Source organism: Ursus americanus, chromosome 11, assembly GCF_024610735.1.
Source record: "Ursus americanus isolate L20-20 chromosome 11, mUrsAme1.1.p, whole genome shotgun sequence".
Lineage (NCBI taxonomy): Eukaryota > Metazoa > Chordata > Mammalia > Carnivora > Ursidae > Ursus > Ursus americanus.
The window spans coordinates 22,967,891-22,983,625 of record NC_142137.1 but is presented as its reverse complement, the minus strand read 5'-3'; the positions used below and the strand labels follow the sequence as shown (position 1 = coordinate 22,983,625).

Genomic DNA, 15,735 nt, shown 5'->3' with positions numbered 1-15,735 from the left:
TATTGAGGTGCCCCCCCCCAGGAGTTTTTAAAGTTCCACGGTTAGAAAACTGGCCATCCTTTGAAAAGCAAAGGAAAAGTATCTGGAATAGAAATTTCCCTTTATATTTTCTGCCCAACGGTGACTCTTAAACTCCTCCCCACTTCTCCAAAGTTAAACGCCTGGAAAATAGATAGGACGGTGACTTTCTAATGCCTGGCAGGTATTTTTAACCTAAGCACAGGACAGAAATGTGCAGCACCCCCTCGAAACCCTCCGAAGCTCTCCCTATACTTGCTTTACAAGGTAATGGAGGCGCAACGGTTGCTTTCTGCCTGGTTCTTTGGGCAGTGGAATGTCTTGACCCTGCTTGTGTTGACCATGAGATTTCTGAGCAGCTCTGCTCCTCGTCACATGTGTTTGCCACACTTAGCACAGGCCACACAAGTGCCTCTGTCAACTCTGATAAAAAGGGAAGCTCAACACCCTTTCATGAACATTCTCCTTTAAACCTATCAGGCCCTAAAATTAGGAAGGAGCTGCTATCACCAGACATTCTTCTCACCGAAGGGCTTGCCCTTTGCACTTTACCTTCATCTTTCATATGCAAGCATGTCCCTTTACTGGGGATAATGAGAGTGCTGGCATTTGCCTCAGATAGCACCAAACCTGAATGAGAACAAATCTGGGGTTGAAGATTGATTGTTTTCAGAAACTTCTGTGGTTGCCCATGTTTGAATGTCTCAGCAAAATTGATCTTACTACTAAGTGTGTTCATTTCAAGAAAAGTAATCATTTCAGTAGTCATGGTCTCTTCATGACTGATGTCATTCGCTTGAAGAACGGTAATGTTTCCTTGATTTCTTAGGTTTCCTTGCTCTGCTTTTTTCCTTTAAAGGAAGATGTTTTTATTTCATCTATCTCAAACCAGGTTCACCTGTTAGGACAGCCAGACATGTATTCCGTGACTGTCATCTCATGCCAAAGCCCAGCTCCAGAGTAGCATTGCTTTATATTTGGTGATGCCTCTGGAAGTCATGCTTGATAATAAGGGGTGGTCATTTCTGACATGTTTTACTATATGCTTTACATAAGTGTAAACCCTTTGTCTCTCTTTCCTTCCTTCAGTAGTTTTTTAATTTAAAGACTTCAACTCAAGGATCTGTGAGCTCTTATCTGGTAAATAATCATTCATTAGAATATGGGCCAAAATATGCAAAATTGGAAGCTGCTTTAAATTTAATTGATTCCTTAGAAAATGGGGGTTGCTCGCTTTATGATTGTCTAAAGCATTTGTTTCATTTGTGAAGTTAATTGTGTCTGTTACACCTTTTAAAAATATTGAGACGATTTTTTTTAGTAGAATGGCATTGCAGGATATACCGGGCTTTTTTATTATTTTAATCTGTCTTCAAGATGGTAACACTGATGACTGTTTGGAGAAGGATCATCTTTCCACGCAGACTTATTTTGCTTTAAAAAAAAAAAAAGTAAATATAATAACCTCTGTATCTGAAATATGGCTTTTGACATGCTTGAATGAGTCTCCTTTTCAAGAGGGCAACAAAAACAGAAAAGCAAATAAATCACTGTATCTCTGGCAGAATATTTGTCCCCTGGATTTCCTAGAGACTGGTGATTATTGTCTTGAGGGAAAAAAAATCTATTAAATCAGTGCCAAAGCTTCTAACATTTGCAAAATTTTACACAGTTACACCCAATAAAGATATTTACAAGGAAGTAATACCGTAGAGTGAATTACTTTGTGATAAGAGTAGGAGAAAAAGGGGCGCCTGGGTGGCACAGCGGTTAAGCGTCTGCCTTCGGCTCAGGGCGTGATCCCAGCGTTATGGGATCGAGCCCCACATCAGGCTCCTCCGCTGGGAGCCTGCTTCTTCCTCTCCCAGTCCCCCTGCTTGTGTTCCCTCTCTCGCTGGCTGTCTCTATCTCTGTCAAATAAATAAATAAAATCTTTAAAAAAAAAAAAAAAAAAAAAGAGTAGGAGAAAAACCCTGGACCAGGGACTTAGGAGACCATGGTGGTGATTTTCCATAACTAGCATTGTCACCTTGGCAGCTGTCTTATCTTGACTGATCTCAGGTTTGTCATTTGTATAATAAGAGGGTAACCAGTTTGTGAAGTCCCAGAGTGACAATCTCTCCTTGTATCTAAAACATTGTAAATTCCAGAATTTGAGATAATCTTATTAACTCCCCGGCTGAGAAAGAACTGACACCAGCATTTTTGTACGAAGTGCCACAGTCTTGGGACTGCTTGGGAAAGACCCATCACTGTCCTCTATGAAGAAACGAGTGGGCTTCCCAGAGGGTACTGCCTTGCTGTGCTGAATGCTCTTGGTTGGAGATGTGGAGTAACATTGTTACACTGCTGTGAGGGTCTCCAAAATGAAGAATTTAAGTCTTAAAGGGGGAAAAATACGATCAAGGAGGGAAGCTTGCTCAGTACAGAGTTTGAGCAACCTTTGGCCAGCTCACTAATGTTTAGAACGAACGGTGGCTTTGAATTGCTGTCATGATGTTGGTTTTTCCTCGTGGCGTGGCTCGAAGATTTCATGTGGAAACATGCTAAAGCAGACGCTCCTCCGAGATCTCACAGGTGCTTCCAAAGGCTCTCTGCCACAGGATCTCTGGCAGGACTTGCGGTCTGTTAAGGCGAAGGTGTGTGCCAGGGGACAGACCCCGTTGTTAACGTTGGCATCACGGGCTCTTTGCTGAGCTGGCTGTATGGCACAACCTATCTGCTCTGCTGCTGGCACAAGAAGGGGGAAGGCAGGGCCCATCAGCTTCACATGACGAGCCATTAGCCCTGGATGACACAGACTTTCTCGATTGCTCAGGTGGCTGCCCGTTAGATCCTGTGCGAGCACTTTGTCTTCCTGTCCATTAAGGATCCCGTAACAGCTCTGGCATTCTATTCAAGGGCTGTGGCCACAGTGGACGCTCAAAAACAATGGATGTGTATCGCCAGCTCTCTCTTATTTGGTTACAAGTATGGGGGGCAGGGAGTAAGTTGTTTTGCTTTTTAACTTGAGCTGAAGTATTGTGGTGGCAGTGAACTATTGAATAACGGAAAAATAACACATGGATTTAAGCTTGGCAGTTGTCTACTCATAAAGCACTAATGGCTTCTGTATTTTTTTATATATATTACATTATAATTTTTGTATGTGACTAATAATAGTTTAAGGTTCTACTCTTCCTACCACAACTCCACTTTCACAAATGTGAGGCGTCAGGGAGACCGGCTGGCTTTGAGGCTCATGCAGGAGGGAATCCTGAGCAGGCTTGCCAGTGCAAATGGGAGAGGAGAGGCCTGGCTGTGGGAACTGGAAGGACTGAATGGGTGCCCAGGTGTGGGGTCCTTGGCACAAGATAGGATTCTGAGAGTTGGCAGTCAAGTGGCTGAGAAGAGAAAGAAATGAGGGAGAGCCCCGAGGAGGAGCATGTCCCCAGGGATATCGGGGCATGGTGACGTGGAGAGGTAGACGGGCCACCCCCCTGGGAGATCACAGCCCCTCACAGGGGCCTGCACATGTGGACTTGAAGGTCCTGAGCACAGAGTGATTTATTAGAGCTCTCTGAGAATGGCAGAGGGGGGACTTGCAGAAAAAAGAAGACCAAGTATAGAAAATTGCAACACAGTTGCAGGTGGCGGGAGGAAGAAGAGCTAGTAATGGATCAATTAGGAAGGTTGAAAAAGAATTGGAGAAATAAAAAAGAACCAAAGAACTACTCCACCCAGGAAGCCAAAGAAGCAGTTGCCAGATAGAAATTGAAACAGATGAGGCCTGGGAAGGAACCAATTCAAAAGTGGCATTAATCCTTCAGTGAGTGGTACGTGATAGTTGGTCTTCAGGGGAAAGACCATATGCAAAAATAAACTCCCATTTGGATTACAGATATAAATGTAAAAATTTGAAATGAAAATATAGACAAATATTTTTATAACTTGGGGTGAGAAACTCCTATCTATGCAGTATGTATATTCAAGATTCCACAAAGAAAGTTAAAAGACAGATTATAGACGGGGAAGAGATACAAACAAACCTTGACAGAAAAAAAGTTACCTTGATGTAAGAAGAGTTTTATAAACTAATCAGAAAAGTAACACAATGAAAGAACATGTATGTTTTATTTTCTGAGGAAGAGACATAAAATCAATAAATGGATGAAAATATTTTTGAATTCAAAAATAATCTTAAAGCAATAATGAAATGGTAATGTTTGTTAGACTAACAGAAATTAAAATCCATTTTAACATCCACTGCTGATAAGAAATGGACACTTAGGTAATCACTGTCACTAGGGACTTAGGTTGATACACCATTTTTACAGAATTACTTGTATTGAATGTATTGAATTTTTAAATGCACATAGAGTTTGATCTGGCAGTCTCATGTCTGCGAATATATATCCTATAAATCATAGCATGAATATATGAGATTTATCCCATCATTGTTAAGAGAAAAAACAGAATAGCCTGAATACCCACCAGTAAGCAGATGATTAGATGCATTTGTGCACATTCATACAGTGAAATATCAAGCACCTGTTTTTGTTTGGTTTGGGTTTTTTGGGTTTTTTGGTTTGGTTTTTCGTGTGTGTGTGTGTGTGTGTGTGTGCACGTGTGTGTGTTTTGTTTTAATGGGGTAAATCTGGGAGTTTTAACATGGACAAAAACCCATGATGTCTTGCTGTGTGAGGAGAGCTATGTTGTAGGCCAGTGTTAGCCCGACTCCATGCATCACCACATGACAGTAACCTGTGTGTGTGCGTGAATATGTGAGAATAGATGTGTCTCTATAAACTTAGGAAAAACTCGGGAAGGACATGCACCACCGGGACAGGGATGAAGATGGAGGGGTAAGGAGAAGGACAGAAACGTTCACTGATGCCCTTTAAGACTGGTGATAAAGCTAGGGCACCTGGGTGACTCAGGCAGTTGAGCATCTGACTCTTGGTTCCAGCTCAGGTCATGATCTTGGGGTCAAGGGATCGAGCCCACGTAGGAGTCCACACTCAGCATGGAGTCTGCTTGAAATATTCTTTCCCTCTGCCCTTCCCCCTGCTTGCTCGCTCTTGCACTCTCTTTCAAAGAAATAATCTTTAAAAAAAAAAAAAAGTGGGTGGTAAAGACACCACTTTACCACCAGTGGTGAATGAGGTCAGAAGGCATGAGCTGTGGGTGTAGGTTACCGTGGAGATGTGTCATCAGGAAGGAAGAGGGAGATGGAAATTTAGCTTGAGGGGCAAGCAGGGCAATGCAAAAGGTTTTGGTTTTTTGTTTTATAGGATAGGAGAAATCTGAGTGTGTTTGCATGCCAAGGAAAGGGAGAAAATACAAAAAGAAAACGTTGTGGTAGTCGGAAGTGTGATGGTGGTGGGATTGGCAAGGACTAGAATCAAGGCCGAGTGTTTCCCTGGGGTTGTAGGGGGTGAGTGAAGTTGGCAGAAGGTTTTCTAAGGACTCCAAGCAGATGGCCTCTATGACAACAGGCAAGACAAAGAGTAGGGGATGCAAATGGGTGGTGCTGGGAATGGAAGAAGACGGAAAGTGTTGGAAACAGCTACTCTGGAATTGATTTCAGAACAAAAAAGGGTATAAGGGAGACATTTAGGAAAGACAGAGGGAGGAAAAGGAGGAGAACATAAGGAATTCATTTAGGGAAAGGAGAAAACTGACATAAAGCCTAAGTTCAGAGCCCGTGAGGTATTACTAATTTGCAGTGAAGTGAGCTGGCATTTTCTGAGTGCCAACACCCTGGAGGAGGAGAAGGAATCCAGTGGCTTCCGTTAGAATTAGAGGACTTCAGGCATTCGTGACACCGAGAGGGCTGCCTAAGGGTCTCGAGCCCAAGGCTGACAGAGCCAGAGAGAATATGAGGGACTGAATGTTGTGATAAAGAGTTAAAAACAACAAAGCAGATACCTGAGGAGTAAGGAAGGGAAGGAAGTGGCGGAAGAACAGGTTGGAATCACGGCGGGGCCGTCAGCGTTCCTTGCACAGAGTTTCAGGATCTCAGGGCAAAGACAGAGCCAAGGTCATGGGTGTTTGTCGTGCTTGCTGGCTTGTCTCCGTACACCCTAAGGCCCGTGAGGGAAGGGGTTAGCCAGCTCAAATTCATCTTTACATCCAGGGCCTGGCCCGTGATAGACACCCAGCAAATGTTCGAATGAGCAAGTGGCCAGGGTGCTGTGGAAGCTAAGATTGGACAGTAAGACATTCAGGCATCTGTAAGGACAGGATGCTGGACAGGTTGTCAATTTCATTGTTAAAGTCACTGAAGAAAATCGCATGAGAACTGGGGGGAGAGAAGTGTAGGGTCGCATATTGAAATATCAAGGATTGTGGGGAAACACCTGGTTTTCGTTGATATAATTGACAAGGATACAGGGAGTGATAAAAGCAAATGGTGTGACTAGTTTTGAGCCCCGATCCACCTGTGCCAGAGAAGGTAGGAGACAGGCTAAATCTGCAGCCTTGAGCGCTCCAGCCCACACCTGTAGAATTGGAACTTCTGGGAATGCCGTCTGGGAAACTGTATTTTTAACATGTTCGTCTTAGATGCTTAGGCCCAGCCGGTGAGTTTCAAGCACCACTAGAGAGGTTCTGAAGGGGAGCTTTTTGGTTTGGCCAGGTTTAGGAAGCAAATGGAAATAGGGAGTTGGCTAGCTTTTCTTCCTAACCAAACAAATCCAGAGCAGTGGGAAAGACACCCCAAAGCCTCTTGAAGAAAAGCTTTGAAGGAAGTGGCTTCAAGAGGAAAGCAGTTCCAGTTAAGTCACAGAAGTAGACAGTGCGTGATGGAAGATGGCTGGGCTGTGTGTGATGCATGTTTCTAAAATGTTCACGTGGATTCCTTCCGTGGTTACGAAAAGACTCAGGATTCAATTTGGCCTTCTATTGAAGGTTTATTATCAATTGCCATGCCATAAATGGAAATGGCCTAGAGCACGAGTGTGTGTGTGTGTGTGTGTGTGTGTGTGCGTGTAGAGATGTGGTGAACTGTATACATACGTATTCACGTGGTGTGTATATTCAAGTCTGAAATAGCCTTCTTGTAAGGAGCTTTCTCGAAGTTGATTTTATTGTAATCATCTTCACAGTGCCCTTTCGCTTTTGGACAGTGTTCAAAATGGTGTTATTTTAACATCTGAACCATACCAACTTCAGCTTGGATATATTTTTGCAAGACGGGCGTGAAGGGGACTTTGTGCTTCTGCTGGTGTTCTAAAAGGATTCCTCTGTCCTGGAGCCAGATGGGGGAGGGAGACTTGCGCACTGACTCGCAGGCATTGGAGATCTCCAGGCGGAAGCAAGAGCAGTGGGACAGGGGAGCCACACTGTCCTAGAGCACCAGGATGGGGCACTTTGGGAACAGGAGAGCCAGCTGAGTGGCGAGGAGAGGTGCATCAGCCCTGCTGGCTGGGCGAAGAGCAGGGCGCAGAGGGGGGTGTTGTGGGCGGGTGAGCCGGACCACAGAGGGGGTGCCGGGGCAGGGGTTTGAGGATAGGTTTAAGCTGGAGGGAACATGATTTTTGATCAGAGGCTTCGTTTCAGGTAGGATCATGTGAGACAGTTTGCTCTCCTGCTCCTTCTGTGGTTGGCGTGCTCCAAATTCTCCCCACGTCTGAGCTGAAGACCCTGTATTTGAACTCATTAGCCCCAGCCAATGACTTGGAACTTGTTCCTCTCACTCTGCATTTACTCGAACCACCCACACAGTTCCACTCTATTAGAGGCTGCTAACTGGCAGCCACTAACAGCTTTAAACAAAAGTGTGGGTCCCTTCTGATAGTTTTGAATCCTGAGGAGTAAGTATTCTCCATGATTCCTGAACTCCCAAATGTACATCTCTCTCAGTATTTCTCTCCAAAGTCAGAAACAAATGCTTTCTTTCGCTACTTTTTCTTGGCGGGTTTCAGGAAACTACCGAGCTTGCAGGCATTTACTGTGGCCTTGTAGTGCTTTTCGCTAAGTCTGAACCCCCACTCCCCCACCTCCCAACCCCCGTTGACTTCCAAGGACTTTGTGGCAACTTTCTACAGTAGAACTGCTACCGTAAAAAGCTTTGGATAGAATATGGCTCCAAACCACACTAAGTGCGAAGGCTTATGTCCTTGAGTATAACATGGGAGGTCAGCAAGATGTTTCTGAGTGGGAACACTTTCCAGGTATCACTTGGGGTAAAGACACCATGTTTGCCCAAAGAGAAAAACTATTTACAGATTTTCTGTCTGGAAGAAACCATTATCTGCTTTTGGTGGCTTATCACTTGATTAGCATTCAGTGTTCTCTTTCTTATTCTTTTTCTCTCACTCTTTTTATCCATAGAGAAGCAATGAATATAGAAATGTTGACTGAACTTGCCCAAGGTTGCCCAGACTCTGGCAGGTGTCATGAGCTTTAATTAAAAATGCTGAAGAATGGGGTGCCTGGGTGGCTCAGTCAGTTGGGCATCTGACTCTTGGTCTCAGCTCGGGTCTTAACCTCAGGGTCGTGAGTTCAGGCCCCACGTTGGGCTCCATGCTGGGTGCGGAGCCTACTTATAAAAAAATGCTGGAGAAAATGTCTTTAGGAATAATAGGCTTTCCTTGTTCTTGTTCTCTCTCACCTAATGCATATTTTGTAGTGGTTAACATTTTCTTAATAATAGCTGAACACAGAAAAATGAAGAGTATCTTAACGTGAGAACACCTGTTCTCTTCTGTGTTCCGTGTGGTGGGCACAATGGCCCCATTTAGGGCTGAAGAACTGAGGCCAAAGATGATAAATGGCTTACCCACGGTAACCTAATTAGATACTTGTGGAGTAAGAATTCAAATTCAGGTCTCCCTACTTTCCAACACTTTACTCCACAAAGTCTCCTTAAAACTGAAAGATGCTTCACGTCAGGTACCCAGGGGACTGGCTACCTGCACGTTTCTCCCATCTGAAAGCAAGCAAGCGTTAACTGATACTAAATCTGTTCTCTCTTTTGTTCTAGATTTTCTACCCCAGCAAGGATGGCACAAAGATCCCAATGTTCATTGTGCATAAAAAGGGCATCAAGTTGGACGGCTCTCATCCTGCTTTCCTGTACGGCTACGGCGGCTTCAACATATCCATCACGCCCAACTACAGGTAAGCGCAGAAGGCTCCCGGAGCTTCGGCGTGGCTGTGATGTGGGAAGAAACCAGAGACTAGTGCACTAACTCAATGTTTCAAATGTATGTAACTGTATATTTCTTGCTTTTTTTTGTGGAGGGGCAGGACTGTGTGTTAAGTACGTGCCCTTTTGGTCAGGAATTTCAGGATCACGACAAGCTGGTGTTGTGTCACCAGTGAATAGGTTGTTTGAGAACGAGACGCTGAGGCTACAGAAGGGGCGCGTCAGCTGAGGTATGGACGGAAGGAAGCTCATCCCTGCAGTGGTGGTCATTGGCTGTCCTGCCACTGCCCTCAGCATTCTCTTCAGAGGGAATGATTTTTCAGCTACTGGTTATATTTTTCAGCAGCACCAAGTTTTAAAATAGACCATCTTAACATTCAGCCACAAGTGTACTTTCTGTATGTGCTATTACTTCATCCATTGTAAGCTGTTTACGTGATTATTTCCCAATAAGTATGGTTCAGGGGGGGAAATCTGCATTGCCACATTTGCTGTTATTCAAATAAATATCTTCTGTCAGTTATTTGCAAACTTGGCTATACCATCCCATTCACAGTATAAAATGGAATTTGCGTTGAGCATTTTTAGTAAAAACGAGTCTCCCCCCAGCAAGACCGCCATGAGCCAGCTTCTAAATAGAGCCTCATATGAAATCTGGTCCCATTCGGGAGAAATGTATGGACTGGTGACTCCCAGGACATAAATTCAGAGTAGATTCAGCTGGCTGCCCTGCCCCTAACATGAAGACAGGGAAACTGCTGCTTTGTTTCGAGCCTTTCAGGATTTGGGGAGGTGTGAAACACGGTCCCTGCCCCGCAGTAGCTTATAGCCAAATCGTGAGCTGCCTTGGATGTCTGGCTATCCTTTTGTCAGTGAGCAGCTGATGAACTTGTAAAATCATCATGCAGACACTATTTCCAGAAGATTTGTGAGGTATCATCACACGGGTACGTTGAAGGGAAACCAGGTAAAAGCGTGGAGCAGTGGCGGTTCCTCATTCCTGTGCAGCAACGGTGGCGCTCTACGTCCGCGGTGTTTCCTCCACACCAGCCAGTATTCAGGGCACGGCCTGAGCCACAGAGCGGCTGCCCACCTCCGGCCAGTTACCCAGGGAGTCAGCTTTGCTGTCTCGTTCGTATGTCTGTGTCTGTGTGGTTAAACCATATGCCATATTTATTCTGTGCTGATCAGTCTAAGAATGCAAACCAATACCTGTTCGTTCTTTAGGTTAAGCTAATCCTTAAAACAAAAACTAAAACGTGTCATTGTTTGCCCTTTATCACTCAAAGTGATGAAATTCAAGCTTCAGGTCCAGGTCATGGTGAGGCTGAGTGTAGGGCCTATGAGCATGTGTGTCATTTCGTGAACAAGTTAGGAGTCTTGCATCATGAGCCCCACTTCCCTTAGTCCCTCCAGGGGGTCTTGCATGGAGACCACCCTGATTTCTGAGCAGATCTATAGCTAAGACTGCTCGTCTTTGTTCATTTGTACAAGTAGTTATTAATCCTGCTCCACTGGGACTTGAGAGATGAGTAAGGAAGGGGCCCTGTACCATTTTTATCCCAGAACCCAGCAGATATGCTGGGAGCTTCCGTAGAGACCGTGAGGGGTGCGTGAACAATGTTGATGAGAAGACCAACCGATGGAAAATCTGTTTGGCCAATCCGGTTGTGTGGTATGATCACCTCTCCCAGCTCTCCTTTTCTCTGCATCCTCAAGACCCAGGAAATCGGCACTCAGTCCATCTAGAGCCCCAGGTTACAGAAGCCTGCATTTACCCAGCTACCAAAAGGGAGAAGGATAAAACTTTCATAAACACTTCTTAAGACAGAATTAATTTTAGCTATCAGAAATAATGGATGTCATTTAGCACCGTTAGGGTCAGAGCAGAAAGAGGAAGAGAAAACAAAACCCAGATTTCCCAAAGGACTTACTTAACGGCTTTGTGCTATAGTCTCTTCTGCTTATTTCTAGAAAACTTTTTCTCCAGCCCTGAGCCCTCCATGCTTGCTTTCTGGACTGTGTCCTTGGTCTCCCCAACCCCTCTCACACCTTGTGTTAGTTACGTAGTTCAGCATCTAAAGGTCTATAAAACTGGAACACTTCTTTAAAATCCCAATTTCAGAAACAGCTTGCTTTATTCCAACTTGAACAATGAGGAGAGAGATACAGTGGAGCAGGGACCACCACGGGGGATTCCTGCAAGTCCAGAGCCATTCACACCAGGGCTGTGTCACATGGCTGGGGATACTCAGTTTGCCAACATAGTTGTTTAAAAGAAAGATGGCTTCAGCATGAAATGAGAGCTTCCAGCTCTTTCTTTCTTTGCATGATGAATTGTGTACTCCCACTTCCTATAGTTAAGATATTTACCAGTATAGAAAAAGGATATAATACTGAATGCACATGAAAATGTGTGAACTTTGCTGTTAAACATTAATCAGAACTTCTATATTTTGCACTTTAATCAAATAATAGAGAACTGGACTCCTATTTCAGTAATATTGACATGTGGAGTGTCTTTGGGGATACATTGTTTGGATGGAGAGAGACAGCATGGTCCTTCCCAGGTGGTTGATGGAAGGTTAATTATTTGAACTGCTTCTCAGCGTGTCCAGGCTCATCTTTGTGCGACACATGGGCGGCGTCCTTGCAGTGGCCAACATCCGAGGGGGTGGCGAGTACGGAGAGACGTGGCATAAAGGTGAGGTATTTTCTCTACAGGAACACAAACGCGGCCGAGCCAAAGCTGTGTTTGAATGAGCTGATGGGGTTAGCAGCAGACAAGCGGAAAATAAGGAGCTGTTCAGACATGTTGCAGGCACCACCGCCCCTCTAAAAACAGCTCCGTGTTTTCTCATTTTGTTTTCCTTTGTAATCTGTTTATTTTAATGAAGTCCATACTTTTCAGAAACATTCCCTATAGACCATAATCAGAACTGGGGTTTTTAGCAATGCACGGGATGCATTTTTATCCATCACTGGCGGAAGTGGGTCTGCAGGCCACTTTTCGGCATTTCTTTGATCTGAGGCAAGACCAGGCTGTTTGGTTAGCATTATGTGGCTCTCTCCAGCCGGGTCATTTTCTCTTAAAAAGAGCAATCTCAAATAGAGCTTTCCTGTACCCAGAGTGAGCATCCTTCTGCTTGTTTCCTCTGATTTTCCTGACGTGGCTAAGACGTAGCATCCTCCTAGCATTACGGCTGTGACTCTGTCGTGTGCAGGTGTTAGACTCGAGAGCTCACTCGTTTTTCTTTTCTGGTTTTAATGATTCAGTCTCCATTCTCCAGGCTCCTGAAGCATGGATTCTACTCCATTGAGGATACTGCTTCGATACTAAGCTTCATTCCCCAGGCTGTCATAATTTTTTTAAACCCTTATCTCTTCCTTTTCTTTACATATGGAGCACATCCTTTCCCCCAGCCTTTTGTGTCTGGAATTCTTAGACTACCAATAGCCAGAGGAGGATGTGGGAACGCACATTCACTCCCATCAGCCCCAGGCTTCTCCCCACTCTCATCATCGGCCGTCATTTATAAGGAGGTCTGTTGGAACAAAGGTAGCCACCAGGCCTTGGGGTTGGTCAGCAGCACCAGGCAAAAGGGTCTTCTCCCACAGTAGGAGCAGCAGACCTGCATGTATCCACTTTTTCCTGAACCTGAGGCCAAAGGCTGTGATTTTCTGCATCAAATCCAGTCTACAAAGATGAGGGGAGATCTGTAAAGAGATTTTTCATAAGTACCTGTTAGATGACAAGATGTAGAAAAGGCCAGGCCTGACCCCCTGAACATCCAGCAAGCACCCCAAAGGCTGACATCAGACAACATACTTAGCAAGAGCACCTTAGCAAGAGGGAGTATTTCTCATTAACAGACGGGCTCCTGGCCTGCCCGCCATGGGGATGACTCTTGGGAGCAGTTGCCCTAAGACTTTATCAATTGTTATTGTATAATTTTGACCCTGACCTGATATTAGAGTTTAATTACACTAAAATCATGCTGTGATATTGAGATGATTGATCAAAGAAAAATAAAATCTCTACATATCATATTTATGTTCCAAATCTGTATGCGAAGTCTAGACCCCCAACCCGTGTCATTTACTAGTTAAAATGTTTGTGGCATACACACAACCCTGCGTGGACTCTTGGTCCTGTGGCCCTCTCCTAGAGAACCCACATCGGTCTCCATAAAACCCCTCTGGTCATCAGGTGCACTCCGTGCTGTGATAGGCACCCGTGCTCCATCTCTGTGTTAACCAACTTAATTGTTCAAAAGCCGGGGGCGGGAGGGGGAGTTTGGAGCTTGAGTGAGTCTGAAAGTAGACTGTATTTAGACTGATTCATAAACGTTCTCCAAATTTAGGCAGTCAAGGGGCCAGAAATGGATTTTTTCCAGTTAGACCCTAGTATACTAAACATTGATAGATCTAAATTCCATTGTTTATTGAGTTTAAAATTTAATGCTCTTTAAAAAATATAGTCATATACCCAAAATGATATTATTCCTGGAAACTAATTCTAACTGTTCTAATTCACCGATAATTTCTTATTAAAATTTTAATAACATTTGTTTTGATATGAAAAAATTTCTTCAGTAGCACTGCTTCATCTTTAATTGAATTTCTGCAGAAGTGGTTAATCTCAAATATCTAATTAGACCTGTGTCTGCTTTTTGTTCATCTCAGGGGCAGTTACTTCAGACATCTCTTCCGTTGAGGGCACATCTTTGACTTTTGGCCTTTACTTTTAGATATTCCAAGACTTTACAAATGTTCCTCTCTTTACGTAATTTCTTTGCGTGGTTTTATACATTGGATAACTTCTGGATGAGAAAATCCAGATTCTCTGGGGAGATGTCTGAGTTCTTCATTCAAGAATTAAGAAACTATAGGGGCACCTGGGTGGCTCAGTCATTAAGTGTCTGCCTTTGGCCCAGGGCGTGGTCCCGGGATCGAGCCCCGTATCGGGCTCCCTGCTCCGATGGGAGCCTGGTTCTTCCTCTCCCACTCCCCTGCTTGTGTTCCCTCTCTTGCTGGCTGATTCTCTGTCAAATAAATGAATAAAATCTTAAAAAAAAAAAAAAAAACCTATAACAGGCTGCTCTGTGCACCACCCCCTCCCCACCTCACTCCTGCTTACATTCCCTAAAGAAGGGAGAAACTGAAGACCTTATTTCTCAGCATTACCGTTTCCAACTCCTGCCAAGAGGAGGGCTGAGAAGTGCCCCCGTGAGTGCACAGCCGTCCCTGAGAGGGGGGAGTGTACACAGCCCGGTGGGTCAGAGCACAGAAAGGGTTGAGCATGGCTCAAGGTGAAGTTCGGCTTCTCTAAAATCTAGGTTCTTTTGGCTACCTGCTTTCATACTTTTGTCCTCGTGGTTCTCTGACGTAACAGATCATCTCTTCCCTATGCGGCACTGCCGTTGTATTTAGAAAAATAAAGATCCACACTATGGATTCGTGATTATGGTGTTGATGGATTTCCGTAATGCCTGACAAAATTTCAGTTGAGGCGTTTTTCTAAATGCGGTGTTAGCCTGCTGTGTAAGTGATCCGTAGTTGAAACTCTGCCCTATCAGTTGAATTCCCTTTTGGTTAAATTGTCGTGTTTTTTACTGTTTTCTTTCTTAACCATCTTTCACTTTGGCCCATTGCAGGTGGTATCCTGGCAAACAAACAGAACTGCTTTGATGACTTTCAGCACGCGGCCGAGTATCTTATCAAGGAAGGCTACACCTCTCCCAAGAGGCTGACTATTAACGGAGGTTCGAACGGAGGCCTCTTAGTGGGTGAGAACTGGATTCTTTTGTGCTTACTAGTTAACACTCTTGGGGTTTTTGGATACACTGTCCGTAGACAGCTCTTGACTGAGTTTGGCTCATGGATGGGAGGAAAGAAAGCAAAACCCATTTGTATCAGGGCATCTGATAAATGACCGATGAGCCCAGCTGAACCCGCGGTGTACAGGCCTGATTCACGACAGCCTGAGAACCTGTCCCCCACCTGCTCCAAGCTCTTCTGGGCTGCACACTGGCTGGGGCCCCCACCCCCACAAACTGGATCCCCAGGTTTCTAGGGTTCAGCCAGCGCAGGACTGAGCCGATTACCCCTGGGACTGTGTTACTCAGAACGTGTAAGATGTGATCACACTGAACATCCGTTGAGTACTTACGCTGCGGGTGCAGAGAGAGGCGTGGTGAAGGAAGGGGCCGTAGCGCACACAGACGCGCAGCGGAACAGACAGGAAATCGTTCATGGTATTGATTCCCATTTGCTGAGCCCTTCACGTGCACACTCTCATTTGTCATGCAGCCTGGGGGACAGGAACGGGTAGGATTCCCATTTTACCGAGGACCCGGGGCAGAGAGAGAAAGTGGTGATGCTGGGGCTGGAACCTAACACTGTGGTTTTAGATTCTGTTCCTTTAACCTGCGGGTGGTTCAGCATCTAAGCAGCTTTTCCTAATTTGGGTAGTTGATGACCTCTTACCTTGTAATGAACATTTACGGTGGCCTGCACTTTGCTTCCTGGGTCCTACATCCAGTGTCATTAGGATATGAGGGACCATCGTACAAATGCAGGCT

The 15,735-nt window shown here is 44.8% G+C and overlaps 2 protein-coding genes across 6 annotated transcripts in view; one reads left to right on the top strand and one right to left on the bottom strand.

Moving 5' to 3' along the window:
• PREP (prolyl endopeptidase) overlaps positions 1 to 15,735 on the top strand; it is a 111,776-nt gene that overhangs the window by 90,127 nt on the left and 5,914 nt on the right. For all 4 annotated transcript variants that reach the window (XM_045806975.2, XM_045806974.2, XM_087865346.1 and 1 more), the window contains 3 exons: positions 8,987 to 9,123; positions 11,761 to 11,855; positions 14,809 to 14,940. In XM_045806975.2, the coding sequence (XP_045662931.1) occupies positions 8,987 to 9,123; positions 11,761 to 11,855; positions 14,809 to 14,940 (364 nt within the window). The remainder of the gene's footprint in view (positions 1 to 8,986; positions 9,124 to 11,760; positions 11,856 to 14,808; positions 14,941 to 15,735) is intronic.
• Positions 11,852 to 15,735, bottom strand: part of LOC123798524 (uncharacterized) — a 135,263-nt gene continuing 131,379 nt past the window's right edge. The window contains exons 3-4 of one of the 2 annotated variants that reach the window (XM_087865348.1): positions 15,324 to 15,464; positions 11,852 to 12,868 (exon numbers count right to left, since the gene is read on the bottom strand). In XM_087865348.1, the coding sequence (XP_087721474.1) occupies positions 12,849 to 12,868; positions 15,324 to 15,464 (161 nt within the window). In that variant the 3' untranslated portion in view covers positions 11,852 to 12,848. The remainder of the gene's footprint in view (positions 12,869 to 15,323; positions 15,465 to 15,735) is intronic. The other variant, XR_015726034.1, reaches the window with a different exon arrangement.